The sequence below is a fragment of the Canis aureus genome, chromosome 4 (assembly GCF_053574225.1).
Source record: "Canis aureus isolate CA01 chromosome 4, VMU_Caureus_v.1.0, whole genome shotgun sequence".
NCBI classification, from domain to species: Eukaryota; Metazoa; Chordata; class Mammalia; order Carnivora; family Canidae; genus Canis; species Canis aureus.
Genome location: NC_135614.1, coordinates 24,575,068 through 24,591,226, shown reverse-complemented (window position 1 = coordinate 24,591,226; position 16,159 = coordinate 24,575,068). Strand labels below are relative to the sequence as shown.

The window sequence follows — 16,159 nt, the reverse complement described above, 5'->3', positions numbered from 1 at the left end:
AGTAATGTCGCATGTAGCCAGAAGAAAAATGAAGGTACAGAAAGGCTTGAGAACTTGAATTGTGTGGTACCTTGGCAGAAATTCAGAATTTTTTTTTTTTTCTTTTAGGCTAGGGGAGTTTTAACAAAACTTTGAAAGAAAACTTATTTGTAGGAAAAAAAAAAAAACCCTTATCTGTGATCCTAACTGTAAGTGAGATTAGTACTGTGACATACATAGAGCTGTGTTATTGTTCAAACCTGTTATGTTTGTAGTCTGGTGTCCATTACTTTCTATCTACTACCTAAAGTCTCCATCTTGTGTGTGGAGGCCAATTTCATGAAGAATGCTTCTGAAGTATACCATTATTTGTTTTGCTTTTCAGTTAGGTGCTCCCAAGGGCTGTGATGATAGCTTTTCACATTATTTGTTTCTCATTCTTGGCCACAGAACCATGTGAACAGTTTCTTTGCAGACTGATGGCATACACATGGCCCAAGAATGAAACATCTCCTCTTGGCATTCTTCGGCACAGATTTGTTGTTCAAATTGTGATGCACGTAACACACTGCCTTGTGGATTTGGCCTTCCACTGACCTGTGTTCTGAGCCTGACCCTGGGATCTCTTAAATTTATATCACAAAGTTAGTGGTCCTAGCCTATCTGGTTCTTTTCTTTTAAATAATAAAGCTCAGCTCTGTTTTACATCACAGCAATCTTTTGAAGGGTTACTGAGTTTTGTGAGATACTTTTAGATCCTTAGAGGAAAGGTGTTATTTAATCACAGCAAGGCTTCATGCTGGGAATGCCTTCCTACAGAGCTCTGAGTGCTTTGTCAGACTATCTTCCATTCATCCCCATCCCTGGTAGGGAGATTGGTGGGTAAGCATTGTTATTAAGTACAAAATAGTGTTATTACTGTTACTTTTATCTATAGTGGGGGGGGCAGTAATTATAAGAAATAGAACTTGGTAAAACAGATTATAGAAGAAAAACTAAGAAACCCTCAAAAGTATCATGCACTTGATACTCCTGTTTACTTTGGGTTTCAAAAGTCTGAGTCCCATATATGAAAACAATAGAAAGCATCCCTTCTTCTGGAGAAATGGGACCCAGTACATCTTGCCAAATACTTGCATTAATTGAACACCAGTATTTATTTTCAGTTGTACCACTTTATGTTTTAAGGGTTAGTTTAACTCACATATGCCAGGAATGATTATACATTTCATAGGAATTAGATATTTGGATCCTTATTTTGGACTTTGAAATGAATTTCCTCCTAGTGAAGGTGTGTTAGACAGCAAATAGTTCACTGAGGCCTCCCAGTACGAGAATTAGATTTCTGTAAAGGAGAGGTCTTTGGAGAGAGGGGCCACTACTTTGTCTAAGATGGAAGAAAGAGAACAAGCCTCCTTTGGGAAGCCGCATGGGCAGAGATCCCCAACAGGTGTGCCATTATGCTATTGAGGATTGGCCATTCATTCCATTTTGTGGCTTGAGGTCACAGATGCGAGAAGGCTCCTCTCCACCCTCATCCCACTTCTGTCTGAGATTTTTTGTATCATCTTTGTTACATGTGGAGTTCTTTCTGGTCTTTGGTAGTTGTGTCATAGGGCCTGGGAGGAAGGTCTGAAATGAATGCAAGGAAAAATGACCACAATCAGCCCTTCCATCTCACTGTTTTCTTTCAGTGTATACCACAACATTACTAGAAATCAATAATTCCCATTGTGTTCTCCCTAGGAAACAAACATGTACAAGCTAAGAAATGATAGGCTTCACAGGTCATGTGAACAGGGGACAGCAGGATGGTTGGATTTTATCTTGCACGTCTCTGTCAGGGAAGCCTTGGTTTCGACCTGTTTAAAAAAAAAAAAAAAAAAACAACGAAATTCATCTGAGTTAATTTGAAGATCTGATTGAGTTTATTTAATGATTCGTGAATCCAGCAGCATCCCATTTTAGCAGATAGAAAGGAACTCCAAGGAGCTGTATAAAATGAAAGGCTTTTATTGGAAGAAGGGGGGTGGAAAAAGGAAGTTTCCAACAAGAAGTGGTTTGTTTCAGGCAAAGTCACCTTCCTTTAGGGGAGGGCAGGGGTCTCTCAGGCAGATGACCCCACCATTACCGACCAGGGAATTCCAGATTGACTAGTGAAAGGTCACATTCCTGGGAGAGGCTGAAACTGCAGTCAGGTTAGATATTAAATCTTGGTTTGCTGATGTGGGGCTTAGCACAGGTGACTCCATTTGGGGCCTGTTTTTATTTTTAACAGATCCAGACCTTTCATCTTGATGGTCCACATTTCTCTCTTTACTTGGTCAAAGGGAAAGTTTGTTCTATTTTCTAAAGATACTAGGAGTATTCAACAAAAGATAGCAGCTGTGTGCACAGCAACTTTCAAATGTCATATCTGTGCCTACTTAGATTTAAAATTTTTAGATTGTTCAAATTGGTACTTACTGCTTATAAGTAGTATCCCAAATATTTGAAGTCTTAAATCCTAATTTTATTTCCTTATCAAATATTTGTGGTTTTGTGAGCTGTTCATTGTTATGTTCCTTTGTAGCAGGCTTTTAAAAAAAATGCTGGCTTCCAGCACAACAGGGCTGTGTGTGTGTGTATGTGTGTGTGTGTGTGTGTGAGAGAGAGAGAGAGAGAAGAGAGAGAGAAAGAAAAAGAAAGAAAGAAAGAAAGAAAGAAAGAAAGAAAGAAAGAAAGAAAGAAAAAAAGAAAAAGAAAGAAAAGAAAGAAAGAAAAAGAATGTTTGTGGAAGAAAAAGAATGGTTTAGGTTTCAGAATTCCCAAGGGAATTGTTCTAAAACAACAATGAAGAGAAAAAAAAAACAGCATGATTTAAATGCCTTGGTGTGATTCTTTCTTAATTTAAAATTTTCCTGTTAAGTCTTTTATTTCCCAAACAATAGACCACTTTGCTCTTCATGAACTACTTTAAGCTAGAGCAACCGAGTTTCTTTTTCCTTTTTATAGTTTAAGATTTTTCCTCTTTCCCCTTTCAGGTACTTAATTAAATAGAACTCCCTCGTGCTCATTTTCAACCAGAATTCAAGTAAAATTCTTCCAGCCTTCCAGTTCTTACACCAGGTCCTCAAGAAGAGGTGGCAGTGAAAGTAGGAGTAACCAGTGGAAGACTGTGTTTGTTTCAATCTCGAGTTGTTGGGTAGAGCACCCCCACTGTGGCTTAAGCAGAGATGTTGGAAGGGGCACTGCCCAGGAAGGGGACGGGGGGTGCCGGAGTTCACCAGCCCATCCAGTTAGGCTGCCCGGGTTTAAATCTCCACTTTCTTTTTTTCTTTTCCAGCTTTATTTCATACCCTTTATTTGCTATGTATTTGCTGTGTACCTATGGGCAAGTCACTTAAGCCTTTTAAATTTCAGGTTCACCTGTGAAATAGAAATTAATAATTAGTATCTGCTTCTTGGGGTTTTGAGGATACAGTCACATAGTCAGGTGTAGCCCACAGCCTAGAGCCTGGCACACATGCTTGCCCAGTAAGTTGGCCAGTAACAGTATTTATTTTATTAGCATTGTTGTCAATACTTATATTTGTATCATTCATTATGATCTTTCAATATATATTTAATACTATTGGCATTAGTAACTGTGTTAAAAATCTCGTTAACAATACATTTGAGTTCATAAAAAGTTTAAATTGACTGGCAAAAACCACAGCAAGCAAAGTCGAATAACAAACGGGGTGGGGTGGTAGTGGGGGCTATATTTGCAATTCATAACATAGACCAGGGTTCATTTCTCTAATACATAGAGAACTACTCAAAAAAAAGAATTGTCATAAGGCTTTTTATGGTGGTATTCTATCACTTAACTGTGCTACATATTTCATGCCATGAATGCATATATTCAGATCAAAACAGGAAAACTCGAGGTTGGAGAGGGGCTTGGGACACATATCGCCAAAGAAATGTTGTTACTCAGCGGTAACCTTCATATTTATCCTGTCACCCATGATTTTCTCTTTTCCTGGTTCCCTCACACTCACAAAGTCATGGAGTGTTTTCTGGGTTTCATTCAGAGTATTTCACATCTGCTCCAATCATTCCAGGCCTACAAATACTATTTTAGTTAAAAAGACACGCAATATCAGACTGAACTGCTGCCCTGGTTTCCCTTACTTTCTCTTTCACTCCACTAAGCGCCACAGTATACCATACCATACCAATATCAGTTTCCCTAAAACAGGGTTTTCATGTTGGGCCACCCACCTGCTCAGAAACCTTCAGTGGTTGCCTACCATCTAGAATGGAGTCTGACTTCTGAACCCAACCCTCAGGGTCCCTTCATGTGATTCACTGTTCTTACGTCTCTAGCCTTAGTCTTTCTCACTGTGACTCTTTAGGGACCTTCTAAACACCTACCCCGGTCTGCTTGGCCTGGTTCACCATGCCCATTTCTGCCTTCATGCTGTCCTGCTCAGCTCCCATTTCCTCCATCCAGATGGCTGTCCTTGGTGCCGAGTCCTCAGTGCCCATTGTTTTCTTTGTACCTCGCTGCATTTATTGGTTGTCTGGACCTTTTCATGTTTAATCTTTGCCACCTATGTTGTTTTAGGTAAACTTTTTCACTGAAGTAGAACATAATCCAGAAATGCACAGATCACAAAGTAAATCAGTAACTTTTTACAAGGTGAACACACCCATGTCATCGATGTTCTTCTCTTGTGATTCGTACCCGGTCTCCCTAAGTAGATGATAAGCACTCGAGAGACAGAACCACATCGTATGCCTTTGCCTGAAAATGCATCACATCAGGTGCTCAGTGACATTCCAGATTAGAAATTGGAGCTAAGAAAGGGGTCTAGGCTTTGACAAATAAGAAACAGACATTTAAAAGGAGTATGTGAAATTTCCATTACTAACCACAAATTCTTTCCTGACAACTAGCTACAGTTGAGATATGATTAGAGGTAATATAATTTTGGTGAGTCCTGTTCAAGGACTTCTAGGTGGTGACCTTTAAATCCAGCCTGAACAAGGCTATGTCATAGCTTTCTCTTTTCACATAAGATATACACACATGTACATTAGCTTTTGTTGTCATTAGTTTTTGTTGTCATTCTCTCCAGCAAATATTTATTGATCATACACACAGTCTACTAGGTATGGTTCTAGCGTATGGTAGTATTCAGCTGTGAATGACATAAAAGATCCTTCCTCAATAGACCTTACTTTTTTTTTTTTAATTTTTATTTATTTATGATAGTCACATACAGAGAGAGAGAGAGAGAGGCAGAGACACAGGCAGAGGGAGAAGCAGGCTCCATGCACCGGGAGCCTGACGTGGGATTCGATCCCGGCTCTCCAGGATCGCGCCCTGGGCCAAAGGCAGGAGCCAAACCGCTGCGCCACCCAGGGATCCCTAGACCTTACATTTTAATGTCACTAGAAATAATTGATAGAAATGAAAGAAAGGCTTAAGACTAAAGATATATATAACAAGGCCTAACCCACACAAGAACTGTGAAAAATTGTTACAAAATCCTTATCAGCATACAGAGGGAGTAAGAGCGTGGAGATAGGAAGGAAGATCACCACTGCACTAGTGACTTCTGGGTAAGAAATCCATTTGTGACATTATCAAAGGTATGAAAGAAGACAGCAATACAGAAAGATAAAATAAGCTCAGGGTTAATGAGAACAGAGAGATACCAAAAACATCATAGGGAATACTTAATTTTTTAGTTGCGCCTTACAGTTTACTTTGACTTGTTCATCTTACCGGATCTTTGCCACTCTTGATCTTGTACAGTGGGCAGCGTGATCTACGCACAGTCACGCAGCTCCTGTGTGCTGGGTGTGAATGTAGACTGAGTTCAGTACTCTTTCCCAGGCTGCTCTTACCACCATATTTACTATTTACTTCAAAGCTGAAGCACGAGGATCTCCCTGGCAAATCATGCCATCCAGAGGTTATCCACAAAAGGCAAAGTGAAGTCAGAGGCTGATCACTGCCCACTCCTAGGTGTGGCTCCATCACTTGGAAACAGGGGCAAAGGGAATAGAAGGTAGAGGACCCAAAAGCCGCTAATCCTGAAAAAGTAACTTGTTGAAAGTATTATGAGTTCCCTTTTAGTTTAGTTTTAGTCTTTTATTGTCCCTTTGGTGCTCTTTTTTGTACCTGGAAGACTTCAGTTTGCAAAGCTATAAATCTGCCAGTCTTGTTGACGTGGCTTTCACTTCAAATTAAGGTTCAGCAAAGGGATTAGCAGATAACCATTTTGGCTGTATTTTTTTACACAAAGGGATGGATATGGTTTGAACAGGCTGCCAAAGCCAGGAAGAGAAGTTAATTGTGTAAATCAATGCAGGCAAGAGCTGATCACCTTTCTGAAAGACAAGACAATGCAGCCTACAACCTCTAAATAGATCTCTTTGGGGTCAAGTTGATGTCATGTTGAAGAATCAATATTTACTAGGCTTTATAAAGTTAGCCTTAATGAACCCCAGTCATTTTGCTAGGCCACTAATTGCAGGAAGAGGAAAGGCGACAGTGGCTGAAGTCCATGGCTGTGGAGGTTGTATAAAAATAAGTGAAGAGACAGTCACTGGCTTATGTGCCAAGGTCCCACCTTAACGTTCTACCCAAGCATTGTTGGGTATATGTGTTGAAAGGCTTTCTTGGGATTTTACTGACATTTTAAGAAGTGGCAACTCTTGCATCCTAACAGAAAAAGGTAAGTCCTTTACACTTTGACACTGTTTTCTAAGTGGTTAATTTTCTGGGATGAGTTCTGATGTCATTTTAGATTTTGCCGTATACATGTGCTAATCACAAGAACAGGTCCCTCCCTCTGACTCACTTGAAAGCTTTTAAAGTAAAGAATTGAAGTAAAGAGCAAATGCTTTACTTTTGGACGCTGGCTTCAATCCAAGTCAAGTAAAAGGTTTTTGATAAATATTATCATTTGCACGTGTGATATCATCCAGTAGAAGGCTGTTTGGTATGTCTAAGAGTTCTATATTCCTTGAGGGGTTGTCAGAATCACTGGTGGGTGAGGAGCCTTATCTTCTATTTATTTTAGTCTCCGTTTCTACTAAATGTTGATAACTAGGTGGAGCAGTGTACTGTATCACATCTTATCCTGGCTGTAACGAAATGAGAGGATAGACTCAGGAACTGAAAGTCCTCAAGCATGGTGGGTGAGGTGCTGTCAGTCAGAGTGCGGCCCCAGGATGTTTTATGCAAGTGCTTGGTCACATCGGCTTAGTAGATAAATTCTGAAAGAATTGACTTTTCAGCCCTTTTTCTGTAGTGCTTTTTATCAGAGGAGGCTTTAAAATTCACCAGAGAGAGAGCTGCTGTTCTCTTCTCACTCCCACTCTCGTCCCTTCTCTCCAGGATCATTTTTCAGAATAAATACTGAAAAGAAAAAGCACGAGAGGTTTGTTGGGATTGTTGTAGTGTTTTTACAAGAGAATCTGTTGTTATTTTCATCTATAATTTCCTTTGGATATTCATTCTGGGTTTGTATTCTTTCTTTTCAGCTGTTTGAGAACTTCTACTTTGGTACCCTGAAGCTCAATTCAATTCACATCTCCCAGAGGTTTACAGTAGACAGCTTTGGGAACTACGCCTCCTGTGGGCAAATTGACTTCTCCTGAGGTGGATCTTGGGAAACACTATAAATTGAACATCCTCACAAGGTGCCGAGGGAAAGTACCTTTGTTTTAATTACTGAGAACGGATGGAGAAATTCGGATGGTGACTTTCCTGGGTGGTTCCCCATACACACCATGGTCTCTAATGGTTGTCCACAGTCATCAAACTGTCTGCCAGCCAAGATGGTTGGAGGTACATGGTGGTTGTGTAACTCTTGCGTGTTCATTTTTCGTAGGATCTACCTTTCTTTCTGAAGTTCCTCTCTGGACATGTATGTCTCAAGCTCATGGGAGCAGAGATTCACATTCTCTCATACACCAATGATTTTGCTCCAGCCATTAAACTCTTTCATATTAATACTTTAAAAGAGAATTAAAGACTTGGTTTTGTTACTCTCCACCTAAATCAAATGTCTACAGTTTTTAGGTTTGATTTTTGCTTCCCTTTATGCCTTTTTTTTTTTTTTAAGATTTTATTTATTTATTTATTTGACAGAGAGAGCAGGAGAGCCCAAGTGAGGGGAGAAGCAGGCAGAGGTAGAGGAAGAAGCAGACTCCATGCTGAGCAGAGAGCCCAATGTGGGGCTCTATTCTAGGACCCTGGGATCATAATCGAAGCCAAAGGCAGACACTTAACTGATTGAGCAACCCAGGTGCCCCAGATTTTATTTATTTTAGAGAGAGAAAGAGCAGGAGGAGGGGCAGAGGGAGAAAGGGATTACCGAGCAGACTCCACGCTGAGCACAGAGCCTGATCTCATGACCCTGAGATCATGACCTGAGCTGAAATCAAAAGTCAGACACTTAACCCACTGAACTACCCAGGCGCCCCTGTACCTTAACTTTTTTTTTTTTAAAGATTTTTCTAATTTGAGAGTGAGTGTGCATGTGAGAGAGTACACGAGTAAGGGGGGCAGGCGGCAGGCAGAGGGAGTAGGGGAAGCAGATTCCCCACTAACCCCACTAAATAGGGAGCCCGATTCAGGACTCAGTACCACGATTCTGGGATCATGACCTGAGCTGAAGGCAGATGCTCAACCAGTTGGGCCATCCAGATGCCCCTGTACCTTAACTTTGAATCACTACCCATTCTTTTTTATTGTGGTAAAAAACACATGACATAAGGTTTGCCATCTTTTTTTTAAAAAAGGATTTTATTTATTCATGAGAGAGAGAGAGAGAGGCAGAGGGAGAAGCAGGCTCCATGCAGGGAGCCCAACGCAGGACTCGATCCCAGGACCCCAGGATCAGGCCCTGGGCTGAAGGTGGCGCTAAACCGCTGAGCCACCCGGGCTGCCCAAATATTTGTCTTTTTGTGACTGGCCTCTTTCACTTTGCATAATATTCTCAAGGTTCATCTATGATGTAGCACTTCTCAGAATTTCCTTCCTTTAAAAAAGGCCAAAGAATATTCCATTGTATTTGTATACCACGTTTTGTTTATCCACTCTGTCACCAGTGCACAGTGGGTTTCTTGACCTCTTGGCTGTTGTGAATAGTGCTCTATGAACATGGGTGAACAGGTATCTCTTTGTGATCCTGCTTTCAGTTCCCTTACTACTCAGAATTTTATCTTTGGCAAAATAAAGTTTTTATCTTTTGCTTTGGTCTGTCCTCTTTCTTCTTTCCAGGCCACTAATGGAGTTACAGTATCATAGTGCTTTTATATTTACTTCTCAGGGCAGTAGCAGTAGAGACAGTGAGGAGATCAGCAGGACGATGCAGAGTTCCCTGGGACAGGGTCAGTCAGCTGCAGAAGTTCCTCCCTCCTTGCCACAGACCAGCAGACAGAGAGGGCTCCCAGCACAGCTTTGCCTAACCCATCAGTCCCATCACATGCTCTGCTGGGGAACTCCAGCAGAGCATGTGATGCTCGTACATGCATCTCCTCCTAATCACGTCCCTCTCCCTCCATGTCCCCTCTTTTCTCTTCTCTCCATTCCTTACTCTTGTTTTGATTCTTTCTTTCTGTTTGAAAAGTCTGATTCTGAACCCTATGTGTTAATGCCACTACATAGTAAGGGCTATGTATCACACTCAGATTTGTTTATCAGTGTGACTGTACAGATCACTTTTGAATAAACGAATTTCCACAGTAACTGTGTTTTTCTTTTAGTATTATCATACAGTGTTAGCTTGACCCCCTAAGTCTGGGTGTGTTGGAATATAGTGTTGCCATCACTTATCCCCTGTAGATGTATCATTCATCCAGAACTTACATATTAGTGCCTGCAGGGTTGGTTTTTTTCCCCCCAGAAATTTCCTACTAGTAACATTCTTTTTTTTTTTTTTTTTGATTTAAGTTGAGATTTTACCTTGTTTACTGTCAGTGGTTAGATGGCACGTGGGAGTGAATGCTCCAAGGGATCATACTGGATAGTGCAGCTGATAGCAGAGCTCAGTGACCTCATCTCATCCCGGCACTTTCTTTCTTACTGGCTGCTTTCCGACACCTGCTTCCTCAGCAGGCTTGACAGGAAGTAAAGATGTTTTATTTTGGATGTCAGAGATTTATGACCTGTATTTCTGGTAAATTTTTTTTAAGTTTTATCTTTGGAAAAGTGTAACTTTGTATATCAAATCCTTAATTCTTTTTTTATATAAATATATAAACATTTTATTTTTTAAAGTAATCTTTTTTTAATTTATTTTTTTTTATTTTTTTTATTTTAAAGTAATCTTTACACCCAACGTGGGGCCTGAACTCACAACCCCGAGATCAAGAGGCGCATGCTCTGCCAACCGAGCCAGCCAGGTGCCTCCAAATCCTAAATTCTTAATAGAATTGGAGATTTGATTATTTAAAATTTAGAAATACCTGTGCATTTAAGGACCTATTGTATTTTTTTTAAGATTTTATTTATTTATTTGAGAGAGAAAGTACTAGCAGGGGGAGGGGCGCAGGGGGAGGGACACAGGGAGAGAGAGAGGTGACTCTCCACCAAGCAGGGAGCCTGGTGTGGGGGCTCCATCCCAGGATCCTGGGATCATGACCTGAGCCAAAGGGAGATGTTTAACTGACTGAGCCACCCAGGCGCCTCCTATTGTATTAAGTAATTTTTCACGAGTAAGTTACCTTTCTTACTCTCCTCTCACAACTCTGCAGTGGCTTTTTCCAGAGGCTACATGACATAGTGACATCTTCACTCCAGTGGTTAATGGAACATATACTTGTGTATTTTTGTGTTTCCTAGAATCTTGTAAGTTGTAGAAATTTGTGAGAATTTTCCAAGATTCAAGATCGCCTCTCACCAAACCGTATGGGGTACATGTTGGAAAATTTGCTATTGTGTTTATAATCAAATCTCCTTTAATATTATCACTTAGCAATTCATTCTGTGCTGGAATAAAGTTAAATGGCAGCTCACATCACTCCAGCCAGTGTTTGACTGGCTTCACATCAGCTCCTCAGGGAGGAGGAAGGAAAATGATCTCTCCTGCAGTTACCACACAAGATCTGTGTTGTTATATAAGAACTTTATCATGGGAGAATAATCTTGATTTTCTTGGAGGAGATACAATGAATTAGCTCTGGACAAACTCCATATCCATGGTAGAAACATGATAAACAACATTTCTTATGGTGGTTATTTTTAAGTGAGCTCCAGAATTTACATTGATGAGAATTCAGCTTCATAGAGACCCAAAGCTTGGTTCAGATTCACTTTTGTGCCGTGCTCTGTTCCTGAAGCTGAAGGGAACCCAATAGCACCAGGGGTGTATTGAGTGGAGGAACACCTCTCAGATTCTCCCTTGATGCCTGCAGGGAACACAGATACCCCAGGATGCTGCAGGCCAGCAAAAGGCCTGCCCTTGGGGCTGTTTTTATTAATAACTTTTTTGTTGTTAATAAAATGTACTTTTAAACAAAAGATCAAATACATTCACTTTGTGGCAAGTCATCCAGCTACTCTTTATGCTTTATGCTCTTTTCTATGTGTATTTTATACTTCAGTTTAAATGTTGATTTAAAAACAAATTTCAGGGCACCTGGGTGGCTCAGCAGTTGGGCGTCTGCCTTCAGTTCAGGGCATGATCCCGGAGTCCTGGGATCAAGTCCCACATCGGGCTCCCTGGGGGGAGCCTGCTTCTCCCTCTGCCTGCCTCTCTCTCTGTGTGTCTCATGAATAAATAAATAAAATCTACAAATAAAATAAAATAAAAAATAAAAACAAATTTCATCATCCAGAGGTTACTACACTCTATGCATTTAAGCACAAATCATATTATATTGTTAAATGTTTCACAAATTACAGCTATTATTTGCAGAATGCTCACATTTGTCTTTTATGTATTAACTCATTTTTAAAAAAATATTTCATTTATTTGAGAAAGAGTGCAAGTGGGGGGATGGGGCAGAGGAAGAGAGAGAATCTCAAGCAGACCACCCCCCACCCTAGCTGAATGGGGAGCTGGACACAGGGCTCAATCCCAGGACCCTGAGATCATGACCTGAGCCAAAGGCAGAGGCTTACCAGCTGAACTACCTAGGTGTCCCGAGTATTTACTCATTAATTTTTACAACAGCCCACTTAAGTTGGTATTATCGTTACCCTCATTTTATAAATTGAGGCTTAACAAGGTTAGGAGATTTGCCTGAGGTCATAACAGTCTCTACCACCAGTTCTTAAAATGTGGCCTGTGGACCCCTGGGAATCCCTGAGAGCCTTTTAGAGCTGTGTGTGAGGTCCAGATTGTTTTCTTAAAAATACAAAGGTATTATTTGCTTTTTTCATTCTCATTCTCTCGTGCGTGTACTTTAGAGTTTTCCAGAGGCTATGCGACATGGTGACATCATCACTTTGATGGTTAATGGAATATGTGCTTGTATATTTTTTTGTTTTCTAGAATTTTGTAAGTTGGCAGCTTTCCATGATAAGTAATATGTTTTTAGACTCCATTCGCTCTCAGTATTTCTACTATGCTCTTACTAGCTATTTTTATCAGCTGTTTATGGGCTGCATTATATCCCTAGGAAGCCCTAACCCCCCAGTACCTCAAAATGTGGTTGTGTTTGGAGACAGGGCCTTTAAACAGGTGATTAAGTAAAAAATAGAGGACAAGGCCTTTGGGGTAGGTCCCATTCCAATCTGACTGATGTCTTTATGAGAAGAGGAAATACGGACACATTAGACCCCTGGCCTCCAAGATCGGCCTTCTCTGAGTCTGTCTTCAAAAAAGGTTGGTGATGACATCACCAAGGCAACCAGTGACTGGAGGGGCCTGAGGATTACAGTGAAACTGACCATCCAGGACAGAGAGACCCAGATTGAGATAGTGCCTTCTGCCTCTGCCCTGATCCGTGGGCTGCAGTGTGCCTGGCTGCTACCTTCATGACATCAACGGTGGTGTGGTGAAATGTCCAGTTAGTAAAGAACTAGAAAGGAAGATACTTCATGAAGGATTGCTTGACAACCAAAGGAAAAGTCCATCAGAAACGTGTGTGCATAGAGGAATGACCATGTATGACACAGCAAGAAGGCAGCCATCTGCAAGCCAGGAAGAAGGGCCTCAGAAGAAGCAAAACATAGCAACACCTTAATCTTGGACTTCTAGTCTCCAGGACTCTGAGAAAATAAATTCCTGTTGTTGAAGCCACCCAGTTTGTGGTATTTTGTTTTGGCAATCCTAACAAACTAATATACTTGTTATAATGCAGAAGCTAATCTACCTGTCATCTTTTGAACCAGACATTAAATGTAAATCAGTGCCGTCTTCTTGCTAAGTTTTTTGGGGAAATATGGTTGTATTTCATAAAATATATTATTTTGTTAATATGTAATGTGTTATCTTAAAATAAACATTTCTTCCCAATTCCTTAGGAGTTGTTTTTTTAAGATTATTTATTTATTTATTCATGAGAGACACAGAGACATAGGCAGAGGGAGAAGCAGGCTCCCTGCAAGGAGCCCAGTGTGTGACTCAGTCCCAGGACCCTGGGATCAAGCCCTGAGTCGAAGGGAGATGCCCAACCGCTGAGCCACCCAGGCATTACCCTTAGGAGTTTTCTTTAAATATTTAATTTTTTTAAGAGCAATTTTAAGTTCACAGCAAAATTGAGAGGCAGGCTTAGTTTTATTTTCAAGTACAATAGGTGATATCCATAGGTATCCTCAATAATTTCTTAGTGTAAAGGACCTCCAAGACCAGAAAGTTTGACAACTGCTATACTATACTATACCAAATGGGATCATATTGCACATGATCTTCTGTAACAAGCTTTTCTCATCCAGTAGGAAGTAGTGGGTCATCTTAGTTGTCAACAGGTACAGATCTACATTATTTTTTTTTCTTTAGATCTACATTATTTTTAATGTCTGTGCAGTAGTCCATTGTGTGTATGTATTACACTTTAACTAGTTGGTCCATGACTAACAATGAGTTAGTTGGTTTCCAGGTTTTCTATTATAAACAGTTCTGGATGGAGTATCTTTGTACATTTTAAAAATTCTTACGAGGTCATCCAGAAATGAGATTACATGGTTTTAAAGATGTGGTTAAATTTAAGTTTATTATTTGGAAACTAAGGTTCCTCCATTTTGTATTGGTAAATACTAAATACAAACAGAAAAATGCATAAAATGTATGTACCACTTAACAAATACACCCAGTAGCTTTTGGGCCTATTCGTTTGAAAAGGCCAACCTAGTAATTCAAAGTTTAGGAAACCCTTTTCTTCTTTATAAATTGTAATTGTCCATTTTCTACAACTTGTTTAGCTGTCATCTGGAGAATTGGATTCTCTCCCCTAAATTAGCTTTGCTATTGGTTTAATGAACAGTCATGGATTCTTGTTGATTTGCTTTCAGCGCAAATCAGCTGACCCAGCTTGAAGGTATTTCAGAGGACCAATCCCACTGGAGGAGCTACCCAGAGTGTGGGAAACATTTTGACCTTCAAAAGTCTGGAAACATCTATTGTCTTATTGATGGGCATCCTGTCACTGCCTGTCCAAACTCTTGATGGGCAACTTTGGTAATTGTAACAGATCAAGGACCTCACACGATAGTATTGGAATGGGGGAGCTGTCTAGAATCTACTTCCTCAGTGCCCTGGCGGTATGCATTGAGCTTTGCTAAAAGACTAGGATTGAGATGGTGGGGAAGGATTTTAGTACATCTTCATAACTTTGGAGCATTAGAGCCTTCTCAACCTGAGAAAAGAACTAATATTTTTTTAACGCCCACTGTGCTCAAACAGTGTGTAGTTACGCACGAGTTTCACAGAGGTCTGAGATGGGTGGTATTATCATTACAGATAGAAAATAGATGAGGGAACTTGCCCAATAACACAGCTAGTAGGTGGGCTTCCACCCCCAGTCTACCAACAAACTGCTCTCCCACCACAGAGTGCTGCTGTACAAGCCAGCAAGGCTGCTTTATTTACTGGGAGATGAGGACATCGGTGGCCAGGGCCTCCCTGCAGCACCACCTCTAAATCCAACCGCAAAGCAAAAAGAAAACACGGAAAAGAAGCTATTGTTTTCTGTTTTCCCAAGGGGACCCCAACCCAAGCCATTGATGCAGTCAAAATTCCCAGGCAGGCTAGATTCAGGGTGACTATGAACCTTCTAACCTATGTTTTTTCCTACCGATTAAGATCATGTTTTTCATTGCCTTTGATTTTTTTTTTTCTTTGAGACCACAGCAGCCAAGTCTTTTTATAAAAACAATCTAGGGCTTAGGTCCCAAAAGTTCATTATGTTTTGTCCCGTAAGATTCTCCATGTTTCCTCTTCAGTTTATTTGTCATGTAAACCTCACCCCATCTCTGCTCTGATCCTGGGACTGCCCAACCTCCAGCCTTCCCAACTGGTAGGTCAACACATTTCTACAGGCAGTGATGAGGGTCACAGTTTAAACAAAAACCTAAACACCTCAAACAAAACCAGCCTCCCCTCCCAACGCCCTTCCCCAGTGGCTTCTTAGAATCAACTTGAAGTCAAAACCAGGAACAAATGTGCCTTTTACATATTTGCAGCCTTGAGGCAGATGAAATGGTCAGACGGTTGCCTTTTAGGGTTGCCCTAGGAAGGGCTAACAAAAGGGTTGACAGCCCTTAAACAGCTGCCTGGGGAGGAGGACATCTGCCTCTTTTACCAGCCATTCAGTGCTCAGGCCTTGCCTGTTAAAAAGCATGTGGAGCTGGGGAGCAATAGTTCAGAGGCAGCCAGTTGTTCTATGGCTTTTGTCTTAAGGAAGCCACCCATTACTGTTAGAGCCATAACTCGCAGGAAGCCAGCTGTCAGGGCTGTGGCACAGACCCCTCTGGGTGGCAGGCAAGGGGAGACAGAAAGAGTGTCTGTGGCCAAATTCCCTTTTAGACACCTGAGCCTGACTGCCTTTGTAAATGGAGAGATTTGCATCCTCCCCCCTCCCATCTTCCCTGGGGAGACCCCGGGGCCCTCTTTTCTGGCTCTCCACCCTTGGAGAGACAGCAGGGACATTTCTCGGGATTTGGATTTCTTGGTTTGCAACTCCCCGAGTGCTAGGCTGGGCTGGGTTCTGCTGCGGTTGGCGGGCGTTTGGCGCTCTCATCTAG

The 16,159-nt window shown here is 41.1% G+C and overlaps 1 protein-coding gene across 5 annotated transcripts in view; it reads left to right on the top strand.

The window, feature by feature from the left end:
• ASCC1 (activating signal cointegrator 1 complex subunit 1) overlaps positions 1-16,159 on the top strand; it is a 105,072-nt gene that overhangs the window by 88,727 nt on the left and 186 nt on the right. For 4 of the 5 annotated variants that reach the window (XM_077894902.1, XM_077894904.1, XM_077894900.1 and 1 more), the window contains one exon: positions 7,507-9,718. The exons of the other annotated variant lie outside the window; for it this stretch is intronic. In XM_077894902.1, the coding sequence (XP_077751028.1) occupies positions 7,507-7,623 (117 nt within the window). In that variant the 3' untranslated portion in view covers positions 7,624-9,718. Of the gene's footprint in view, positions 1-7,506; positions 9,719-16,159 lie in introns of those variants that run through there. 5 annotated transcript variants of the gene reach the window in all.